At 41.4% G+C, this 12,283-nt stretch overlaps 1 protein-coding gene across 4 annotated transcripts in view; it reads left to right on the top strand.

Moving 5' to 3' along the window:
* gfra4a (GDNF family receptor alpha 4a) overlaps positions 1-12,283 on the top strand; it is a 314,196-nt gene that overhangs the window by 285,053 nt on the left and 16,860 nt on the right. For all 4 annotated transcript variants that reach the window (XM_074660851.1, XM_074660852.1, XM_074660850.1 and 1 more), the window contains 3 exons: positions 377-716; positions 4,112-4,221; positions 7,396-7,530. In XM_074660851.1, coding sequence (XP_074516952.1) covers positions 377-716; positions 4,112-4,221; positions 7,396-7,530 — 585 coding nt within the window. The remainder of the gene's footprint in view (positions 1-376; positions 717-4,111; positions 4,222-7,395; positions 7,531-12,283) is intronic.

Genomic DNA, 12,283 nt, shown 5'->3' with positions numbered 1-12,283 from the left:
GAGATGGAGGAGCCGCTTTTTCAGCGATGCCACTCTGCATTAACCCAGCAGAATGAAATATTCAGCCATTAGGCCTCAGCTGAAACACATCCAGTGCCCGATCTCATACAACATTTAAACACCATTCATGTTCTATTCATTGCGAGGGGGCCTATTACATATAATCATCATTTTGGTTTAGTTTGTACTTGAAGACTTTTTTTTTTTTTTTCATCTGTAAATGCAACGCTGCATCTGAGCGTGGAGGTGAAGTCAATACCGTCTCCAATTAGGCCGAGAAATCATTGGTAAACATTGCCTGGGATTTGATTTTCTCAAACTACACAGAAGGATAAAATGCTTTCTGCTACTCATTTGTGTCTTCTTCTCCTTTTAGAGTCTGAAGTAACAACGGTGAACCGCTGCCTGGATGCTGCCAAGGCGTGTAACATAGACGAGACGTGTCAGAAGCTTCGCACGGAGTACGTCTCGTCCTGCATCCAGCCGTCGGCCCGCTCGGGGCCGTGTAACCGACCGAAGTGCAACAAGGCGCTGAGGAAGTTCTTTGACCGCGTCCCCCCCGACTACACCCACGAGCTGCTGTTCTGTCCCTGCACTGACACGGCCTGCTCGGAGCGCCGCCGGCAAACCATCGTGCCGTCCTGCTCCTACGAAGACAAGGAGAAGCCCAACTGCTTGGCCCAGCTGAGGATCTGCAAAGCCGACTACGTCTGCAGGTAGAAATTAGAAAATGTTGTCTTACATGCTGCCGGCTGCCACTTAATTTCCTGAGTTGGCATCACTCGACTCACTGAACTGATCATTTGCAGCAACTGTGGCTTCTGTTTTTACATGTTTTAGCTCCGTTACTGCAAATCATGTACACTTTGCATTATTCTAAAGCATGCCTTAGTTATTAGATGTTTTGTGTCCCTCTTTTGTACAATGTAAAATAGAGTTCGTAGTGACTTGAGAGTTAAAGGTTCTCTATAGACGGGTTGTCTTGAATCCCGTATATAGAACCTTTAAATAAGTCCGTTAGGTAAGGATGTCTCTGATGTCCAAGATTTAAAGCTGTAATAGATTTTTTTTTTTAAGGTTGGAGGGAGAAAATGGACTCAAGCTTTGATACACGATATCAGCTTAACGTGTTTTTATGTTTAACTTGTTAGCAAACAGGTCACCGACTCATCCAACATCTTGTTTGATCTGCCGACTCCTGAGAAAACAATCTGGGTCTCTTTGACTTGTTTGACCAGCTTCACCAGCCACTTGTTTGCTTTGGCTCTCTGCTGTTCCACACTGGACAGCTATTCTACTACTGACTCGAGGAGCTAGTCTGTGAGAGCTGGAGCAACTCATCTACACAGATTGGAAAACCAACACAATGAACAAGGACCTTTTAAATTACGGGAAATCCTTGTGAATGATCAAAAGTAATGCTCCACGTTAGTAAAAAAGGGACATAATTTGACTGGTAGTTTCTCACCTTAAAGATGCATTAATTGATTATTTTCACCACTAGCTGATAAACGGCTCTGTTGAGCTGTAGATTTGGGTAATGATTCTCTGAGCGACAACTTTCACACTACGCAAAAAATGTATGAATGTAGTTTTAATAAGACGTACACTCTGCAACCTCAGTCACATCTGCGTTTAAAACAGCAACATTTCATGGCAAACTCGGTTCAATTCAATTGAAATGTCATAATTAGTGGATTTGCTCAAATGTTTTCCATTGAGTTAAACTTTGTGACTGTTGACCAATAACAATCCGTCTGGACAGCGCCGACCTTTGAGGGAAAGGAGAGTCTAAAACACAGGAAGCTATTGTAACTTAGCCGTCTTGCACAATCCACTTTTATTTAAGCTCCTTTGTCAGACTTTAAACTGCTCCACAAAGAAGGCATTTTACGATTAAGACATGTGGGATATGCCGATATTGTCCAGGTTTTAGGAGCATTCTTTGGACGTGTATACAGCACGTTGGGAATACGCATCTCAATTGGGGTTTTTACGGCAGTTTGCGACACACGGCCTCTCGCCTGTTTACGTCCAGCTCTGTACGTTGTACACAAACCAACTAGCTGACAGTTTGCAGAGATGCATGCCCAAAAGAAAAGCCCACATTTCTGCTCGGAAGGAGAAACACACCTACTTTAAATATTGTGAAAGACTTAGATATCTACAGGTTTTTGGATATACGTAAATATCACAACGGCGACCTTTTCAAGAAGGTGGTTGAAGGAATGAAAGACGAAGGCTATGTTCGCACTGTCAAACACGTCCACCACCGGTTACGTTACTCAGAGTCTGCATGGCTGCATGTCAAAGTGAATGTTAGTGGAATATTCATTTTCATTATCCATGAAAACAGCTTAGTAGGATATAGTCCTTTTTGGAATAAGGGCAAAACATATTAAGTGTATGTAAACGTAGTCACTGAGCTTCTATAGAAACATCTTTTTCGCAAAGACATGCAGATGAATTCTGCTGTTCTGGTGTTACTAGGGCTTTATTGTGAAGCATCATTTGTTATAAACTTTACAACAGCAGCAGAATGCACCAAACCCAAATACTGCAGAGGAGCACATACTTTTTTTTTAAGTGCGTTGTTTGGCAGAAAATGGATTACTTATGAAAATGAGTTGCCTCAAGTTAATTTTCATGGCTAACGCGGTGGTATCTTTACCACTGTTGTCTTCAATATGAAGTGCTTTGTTGATGCGGTGGCCTTGCACAATGACTTTCCCTCAGGACAATAAATGGCACTGTGTGTCTTGGAAGATAGGTCCGGCTGGTATGATATGTTCATTTAGATTTAATTAGTCAGCTGTGTTTAATTAATTAAATTGTTACACTCATTAACTGTTTAATTAGTTCAATTAAATTCTGCATTCATTTTCTGATTGCAGAATTTAATGGCAGCCGGGCAAGAAGCCGACGCGCGAAATAGGCATTATTAAGAGCGGCCATTATCGCTCGGGATTCACACATGACTTTCCTGCCAGCAAATATTTATCAGTGCACGGCTGAGACATCATCATCATCAGGATCAGGAGACTGACTGACCCTCTGTACAAGACATCTGAATAAGCATATTTATTCTGTGGTAAATCCCAGGATATGTGAGACACAAACATCTCATTCAAATTTAAATTAATTGTCAACGTCCAATCGTGAATGTCTCATGAAGTCATTAAAATTCAGACGGTGCATTTCTCTCAATCACCGGAGACTGAAAACATGGAGTTCTCATACCCATCCAGTCAGCCTCCTGTCTCTCTGGCAGCAAATGGTGGCCAGCGTTTAATCTAGTTCCTCTTCAAATGTCAGGAAGACAAAGGGCTTCATCTGTCACGGCTATCGATCAGGCATTATTCTCCACTGCCGCCCCCGATGGATGGGGCATCTCAAGGCCACCGCGCGGCCCGCCAATCCAGCACCAGTCAGCTGGCATTAACCGGCAGCCTGCGGAGGACGCCTTCACTTAGCGCACGGCCTATGAGTTTTACGCACATCATTACGATGACATGACAAACGAGGAGAGAGCGGGGAGTCGCGGTGCCCTGAGGGGATCCCGTTACAAATGCCAGTCGACGGGGGCCGCTGATGCGATATGATGGCCGAGATAGCCTTGTACGATGATGATGATGATGAGGCTAGATGTCTCGGGCGGCTGGCAGGAAAGGTGAAGGAGGGAAGGCAGAGCGGCTGTGGGAGGAAGTATTTATATGGAAGATCCATATTTGTCTAATCTCCTCACGGCCAGGCCTGCCAGACAGCGCCCGCGGTATTTAGAGAGCAGAGCCAAGGCCTATCTTTGCCCCTCATTGACTCTTTACGGCCTGGCAGTCGTCCAGAAGACAATTCGTCGGGAAAAGTGGGGAGGAATGTAAAAGAAGCGGGATGATTGTCGCCAGGGTTGACTGGGAGTGAAGTGCTGCAGAGCGCGAGATCATGAAGGGTGGAGGGAGTTGACGTAGGAGTAGGTAGATGAGCGTGGTGGGCTTCAGATCCACATCCTGTCGTTGAGAGAAAGCAGCGGTGCCGGCACCCCTCAGTGATACGACGTGTGCAGCAGGCTGCCAAGCACCAGTAAATGATGGATGGCATGTTATTGCTCCCACAGGTCTCGCTGGGCACAGTTCCAGTATGATTGCCAACCTTCCGAGCAGAGCGCCAGCGGCTGCAAGCAGGAGAACTACGGAGCGTGTCTACTTGCGTACACCGGCCTGATTGGTAAGAACTAAATCTTTGTGTGCCAGCTCCGGCTCACCCACCTTCTGTGATGGATCAGGAACAAACAGGTTTCAGAGGGAGGAAGGCGGAGAGCAGACACCGAACAGGACTCAAAAGAATGAATCAACGATTGCGATGAGAAGCGCTGTTCAACAATCGATGGAGCGCTGATTAATGTGGCTGCAGCATGCCCGGCGAAGCCGTTGGCATTATAAGTGCAATTACAACTATTGACTTGGTGTTTTGAGAGAATTATCCCTGACGTGACAATGAGAGGGAGCAGACGGAGGCGTAGAACACACCTTATTGTACTTTAGATAAAAACTTAACAAAAGATCACATAATGCATAAGGTTGTTAAAAACCACTCGGTCTAAACATGTCATTATAGGACAATACTGCTGCGAAGAGGGGAAAATAAGGTTGTTTAGTTAGAGGGACTGAGGGAGGCAGATAAAGGAAGACAGAGACAGAAAGGTGTGCACCGGTGATTGGCCATTCCACACAACTGAAGTAGAAGTGAGACTCTGAGGTGTTGTTGTTTGGAAGTCTGGGACCCAGAAAAATCAATGGAGGTAAATCAAAACTTTTTTCGCCACACTGCCTCAAAGTGCAGCAATTCTATTTACCACCTCTTTTAAAAATACAAGCTACCGGGCTATATAACCCCTTCCTGGAGAATGACTTCCCAATCACTTCCTGCTGAAAAGCACCAAAGGCAGAAAAGAATAAAAAAAAGAGAGAGAGAGACCTCTGTGATAGTGGCTGGGCTTTGTACTGCGGGTCGCTGCACTCATCAAAGTCCACCAAACTGCCGGCCCTGGTGGATATACATGTTAGAAAATCTAAAAGAAAAGGCTAAAATATCCATCCATCCCTCCTTTATCTGTAAATGCTTATCCTATTCAGGGTCGCGGGGGGGCTGGAGCCGATCCCAGGTGATATTGGGCGAGATCGCCAGACTATCAGGGCTAAGGCTAAACCAGGGGTTCTCAAACTTTTCCAAGGACCCCCTCTCAATCGAATCACAGATTAAGCATACACTTACTACTGTTTGTACTCTTAAATTGAATTTGAACTATTTGTATTCTAAAACTTTTCAACCTAAATACTTCAGACCCATTTGATAGTGATAAACAGAAACACATTTTGATTTGAATCATGTTAATATAAGATGAGATGATCCTTTATTAGACCCACAGCGGGGAAATTTACAATGTTATTGAATGTTAATACTTCTTATATACCTTTTTAAACAGAGGGGGATTTTATTCAAATTCCATTTGGACTCAACTTGACAGCATTTATAGGCTACATTTCAAGTAATTGATCTTAAAAGCTGAACAGTAGAACAGTGAACAGTAGCAAGACATAGCGGCATAGTCGTAATAAATCCAGATATTTAAACTTACCAGTCTAAAGCTGACTTTCAGAACAGAGGATCTCAGACAGGCCAACTCAGTATCTTCCTTTAAATCTCTTCTTAAGACTCACTTTGATATTATGGCTTTTTCTTAACTGATGGTGCATTGTTGTAGCTTTTTTGGATTTTATCTTGTTTAAATCTTAAGTTCTGGACTTCAATTACTTGTATCATGCTTTTATTGTAAAGCACTTCATAACCTTGTTTTGAAAGGTGATATATGAATAAAGTTATTATTAGTATTCATATTTCAGTAAGCACTTCAACTTAAAAATAATGAACTGGCCCAAAGCTGACATGGTTGGGAGTAATTGACACAATATCCCCCATCTGTAGACATGCACTTTTCAATGATACAGCACAATTTTAGGTAACACAGGTCTGCAAATTTCATGGTTATTAGGTCATAATTATCAAGTATTTTAAATTTCTTTGGAATTACTGTCAAATTACCCCAATATTTACCTAAAAAATGTATCAAAAATTACTTTATTATTAACATGATTTAATAATTACATTCCACTATTTCCCAATAGCTGGTAATTTATTTAATACATTTCCATGAAAAGAATACAAAGTTAATTGATATGCTTTATTTCCATGTCTGCTGGTAAATAGATAATAATTAGCAAATAACTTATTTGAAATATCTTGAACCTGAATCATGACATTAGCTACCAGGTTACATTTGTACAGACAATAAGTTACACAATGGTGAGATTTGTGCCTGATCAGAAGTGTCTTCTATTAGTTTTGGTTTTATTTGAACCATCATATGCTATTTTAGCATATCATTATTAAATAATGTTTATAATAAAGTCATTTTTGATACATTTTGAGGTAAATATTGGGGTAATTTGGCAGTACTTCCCACGAAATTTCAGATAGGTTACTTGCTAATTATCACCTAATTACCATGAAATTTGTGGACCTGTAAAATGAAGTGTTACCCAATATTATTATTATTTATAGTAACTAATTTGGCAGATCCCCTGACAGTGCCACAGACTCCACTTTGAGAATCCCTGGGCTAAACACCTACTACTGTACTTGTTGTAGCATCCAGAGGAAGGTGCTGTATAAGCAAGCAGCTCTTTTATTATATGATGAATACATCCACAAAGAAAAAGCACGTTGCCTGTCATGAAAGATCAGAGAAATGTGTAGCAGGAGCTGGTTTCCAGTAACTATTCCTTTTGAAATATGCAGAACAACTCTGTTGGCTCCGTAATGTCAAGCCTTCGCCTGCTTAACTAACCTTCCAGCCTGGGTCTCTATTCACTCCGCTTTCATCTATTCCTCTTTAAATTCCTCTCATAATGAATACATCTACATGCACACTAATAACTCAACTTGATTATAGCAACACCATCATGATAGAAATAGCCTTGTAAATGCCTTTATGTGATGATCAGACTGAGGTCATAATCAGGTTAAGAAGATTAAATCAGCCAGAATTCTGCTCAAACGCTAAATTTTTTTTTGCCTTTCTGTTAAAACTGCTCTTTTTATGAGGTGTTTATTAAAAAAATATTGCTTAAAATAGCACAGGACAGCAGGTAGAACAGCTTGGATGTCAAATGACAGCAAAAAAGTTAGATATTCAGTTCAGTTACTGATCTTTATTGTGTGATCTCATGGTCAGATTCAAGCATTGTGTTGTAAACCTAGTAATGTGAGAAGTTGTATTACTTCAACATACCTGTAAACATACATAAGTGTGTTGTTTCCGCCTCTCCTCCTCCTCTACAGGAAGCACTGTAACTCCCAACTACCTTGACAACTCCACATCCAACGTGGGACCCTGGTGCTCCTGCGCGGCGAGCGGCAACCACCGGGAACAATGCTCCGACTTCCTCACTTCCTTCCACGACAACTTCTGCCTGAGTGAGTAACGGCCGACCTCTGGCGACCCGTTAGCAATAACAAAAGAGACTGAAGTGTGAGAATGAACAAAGAATATAATAACAAGCTAATCGATGATACTTCAAAAAGTCCTTTTGATGTACGGAAGCATTACAGCGAGTTTTTACTGCTCTCAGAGCTGCAGCTGTTGTTCTGCTTTGTGGTTAATTTTGTGCATAGATGAACAAAACGTAGTTTCCTCATAGTTTCTGGAAATTTAAATTATTTTTGAGGCTTTTTAAAGTCTGATTTTTATGTTTTTTCAGACCTTATATCTTACCGTTTTAGGCAAAAAATAAATAAATAAAACATTAAAATAAATCAAAGGCAGTGTAAACAGCTTTGAAACAGCATTGAGCCATCAGTAGATTAAATGTAAAATAAAATATAACAGAATAGTTATAGTAATAGTGTATTCAACATTTTACTCTCTCTTTAGCTTTTTTTTTGCTGAATCAGATGAGAAGATTGAGATGAGAGTATTGATCCTCTCATCTAACTCTGGGCAACAAAGCAAATAAAATAAATACAATATATATTGTTGATTTTGACAATCAATTAAACAATATTTGGACCATAGAAATAGAATAGAAGTAGAAGGGACATTCCCATTCAAATCAATGTAGCAGGATGGTCTAGCGTCTGCCATTTTTATGTGTACTGTTACTATTGCTAACCCCAAATTCACACCAGGCAGCGGCGAAGTGTGGCTCGTGTACATGTGTTTCAGACAGGAAGAAATGATTTGTAACAGGTGAGGAGTCACAGGATCTGCTTGCTGGCTGCAGGTACTCTCTGGCCACACGTTGCAGCTAAAAGTTAAACTTTTCCTAACTTTAGTTTGGCCGTACTTCGCTGCAGAATCAAATCGCCGCAGCTCGCTGAGCTCCGGACCGGCTGCCAGAACCTTTCATAGACGTTGCATGGCACCAGGCCGCTGCTCTGGTGTGATTCGGCCTAACTTCCGTATAAACCGACTTACGGCGAGTTGTGGACTCACCGAGGTGAGGTGTTGCTGTGACTGCCAAATGAGCAGTGGAGTAGTACGAAGCATGGAGAGGGTGTTTTGTGAACAATCTCCATTGCCGTGGATTTCTACAAGATGAGCATGAACAAGACACAGACAAAAGGAAAACGGCGGATTAATGTGGACGATAAGCCTCAAACTAGTGAGTGTGACACACTTTACAGCACCACTGATGTGAATTATCAACATAACAACTATCGCCATTTTCTTTTGACCTAGTCAAATGCCCACAGCGAACAGTTCAATGTCCGTTCTACTCCTCTTCTATTTCTATTTGGACTCACAACTTCAATATAAAATCCAACCTACTGTCCTGAAACAGACAAACTCCTGCCCACACTAACTGACAGGCATGTCCAGACCACCTCTTTGTCGGGAGTGACAGCACTAGTGACACATCAGTGCCACAGTGAAGCCTCCCCCTCTCCATGTGTTTACTTCAGTCTATATTAATTTCTTTCTTTGCACAAATAAGACTTGCAGACAAACAACTCCCTGAGTGACGGCAGCAGTGACAGACCAGTGTTAATAATAGCTGGTGGCACACGGTGATGAGTTACCACATATAATATCTGTTTGTTTAGATTATGCTGGGAAATTTATCACTGCAGAGAAAAACCTATTGACGATAATAGAAACATGATTTTTAGAGTGGCACAACAAATGATAAAATGAAGACATCAGTGAGTGAGAAACTGCAGCTGATGTTACATTAGGATTATCCAGCAATCCTCTGAAGTCTTTTACCTTTTGTTGTAGCTTTCATCCAACAACAACAACAACAAGAAAACCGCTCTGATGATGGGAGATCATCCCTCTGAATGAGTGATAGCACCAGTGACAGAAGAATGATGCCAGTGACAAAGTAATACAAGCTGTAGCTGCTGGTGTCACAGCAGACACTGGAGTTTATTCTGAGTTATTATTTTTTCTAACAACAGAAGAAGACAAATTCTTACAAAGCTGTCGGCATTAATAACAACTCCAGTGACAGAGCAATGACACCGGTGACAGTACAAAGCAAACTGCCGCTGCTGTCATGCGGTGACAAAGCAGAATGTCAGCGTTTGTTGTGTTTATACAAGTCTTGGTTCAATTATTACAAAAACAAAAAAGGCATCAACTTCTCATCAGACATCACACAAGCAGCCTCTCACCACTGTTTCCACCGGACTGAAAACCATCTGCTACCAGTCTAACCAGTCTGCCAAACTCCACTGGAGCATCTCGCCCACCGCTCCACTATCTTTACACGCCGCGTCTATATCAGTCAGACCAGCTTGCATCTCAAGTGTGACATTCACGGTAGCGTTTGAGATTACAGCCCACAGATTACTAATTTAAGAGTGAACAGTTTGCCACAATATTCTTTATGTTGTCTAATAAACCAAGTTCCTAATTGAAAGTATACAAACCTTAATTATGTATGATATCACAGGTAGGGCTGTCGCAATAAGCACAATTTTGCAATAGAGAGCCAAATGCATGCCCCTTCTGGTGGACCCCATTGGACCTTATTTCGTTCCTCTTTCTATGTGTTTCTGCCTTCCCTTCATCCAGAGCAAGCACTCTACCTTTTGCCAACATTTTTTACTTCTGCAGATATTCCGTGTCATAGCAACCAGACGCAACCAAAGTGCCTCAGCCGAGCAGGCGCAGGACGTACGTGCTAACTGTTCGTCAGCTGTAGTCTTTGCGGTGCGTTCAAATGCAAATTGTCAGCCAAGACAAAGATGATGTGAGGCGACGCAACAGTCGGCTGTCATCGCCGCTAGTTCTTTAATGTCGGCTTGGCGTGTCTGGGTCTTCAGTGCATGTTAATGCATGTCAGCGTGCCACACTAGATCAAGGCCGCCGCTCTGCACTCATACGTCCGTTACACCTGATAACTACAGCGCCGTCACGGAAGCGTTACACCCACCCTCAGGTTCCCCATCAGGTTCACACTGTCGGCTCTGTCAGCACTGTTACCCTTGTTAGCACTGTTAGCTGCGAGCCGCTGGCTCAGCCATCGGCACGTTGACAGCCATTTAGAGGCAATAGATATGCTCTGAATTTTGCGTTTAACACCTTTAAACAACCTGGCTGCCTAAAGATGCTACCACGGTTAAACCAGTGGACATTCTGGGTTACAGAGCAGAGGGAACAGCTTTTCCAGTGCATGTTGTAAACTCCCCAGTATAAAGATTCAATATTTTTCAGGCTAAATATTTTTGTGTATGGCGGTAGAAAAAGATACACATTCACCATCTTGGTGGTTAATCCAGTAATAAGCGTAATAATCCGGTAAGAAGCAGCATGTCCTCGACATCAAAGATGGAGACAAAAGCATAAAAACAACCATCTGGAGGAGTAGCACCAATAAAAGAGTAGATGTACATGACAAGAAGATTCATGAAGAACAAACAGACTCCAATTTCATCTCATTAAAAACATTATCTTCTTCTCTGGTGACAAAACTCTCTCTAGAGTAAATCACTTGGGTTAATTGTGCTCCACAAAGGGATCACCGCTGGACTGGCTGTAATGGCTTTTAATGAGTTAGTCAGTGATGTAAACTTGCAGCTGCAGATCCCCAAAAAACAGCAACAATCCATCACAAAATCTTCCTGGTTTGCCAGAAACCTTCGCTTCATGACAGAGCCAAATTAATTTGAAGCCCACCAGCGTCTGTCCCTGGTGGGCACAGGTTGTTTTTTTGCAATGCAGAAGTCGATGCAACCTCAAATTGGGTATGCTTGTAGAAAGGAGATCACTTAGCAGCACAGAATAGGTGTTTTTTTTCTAATTATTTTTGTGAATACTGGGTTCCTTTGGGTTAATGTACTGAGAAACAAAACAATTACCTTACTCTACCCCCACAAATGTTGTAGCATATTATAACTGTACATAATTACTTGACAGTTTTAGCAGAGTCACAGTTTTGTTTTCCAGTACAGTGCCCTAAGTAACCAGCAGTTAGTTAGTTAGTTAGTTAGTTAGTTAGTTAGTTAGTTAGTTAGTTTATTATTAGCACAAAAGGAAGTGGTAAAAGCACAACAAACACATAGATTGTGCAGGAGAGGTAAGAAACCCCAAAGGACTTATAGTAAAAAAAGGATTTACAATTTATCCTAATACTATAGATAGTTATCTTAACATAAAGAAAAAACAAGTTAGTAGTAATAGTCATAATAACAATAAATAAAACAATAGTACAAACATAAAAACATACTGAGCCCATTAACTATGGCACAGGTGTTTTTTTTTGTTTTCATTTTAAACTTAAATCCTGACAGTGTTGGTCAGGTTTTGATAGAGAGGGGGCTGGTAGTCCAAAGTGAAAGTCCTCTATACTTTATGGCATATTGTGCAAGAGTTTTTTGACGTTAGGGAAGATGAATATCCTTTGCTTGTCTGAATGGATATTAACGGACGTCAGAGTTCATTAGAAAGAAGATGTGAAATACGTTGGGTAAGCTGTTCTTAAAGATACAGGTTTGATAGATATTAATGGTGGAAATGGAAACAGATTTAATTCCCACATGGTTCATGGCTATTTGACGGAGTTGCCAGTCTTATTATTACATTTTCTTTTGGATTAAAATTCTTTTATGAAGGCCCAAACAACGTTACAGTATGATATGTACTGTATGGATAAATTAAACTATAATTACAGTGTTAGAAGAGGAGTGATTACCAGTGGACAAACTTTTCTAATGATGCCAT

Source organism: Sebastes fasciatus, chromosome 15 (assembly GCF_043250625.1).
Source record: "Sebastes fasciatus isolate fSebFas1 chromosome 15, fSebFas1.pri, whole genome shotgun sequence".
Taxonomy (NCBI): Eukaryota; Metazoa; Chordata; class Actinopteri; order Perciformes; family Sebastidae; genus Sebastes; species Sebastes fasciatus.
The sequence above is the reverse complement of the archived record's forward strand: the minus strand, read 5'-3'. Positions and strand labels throughout refer to the sequence as shown.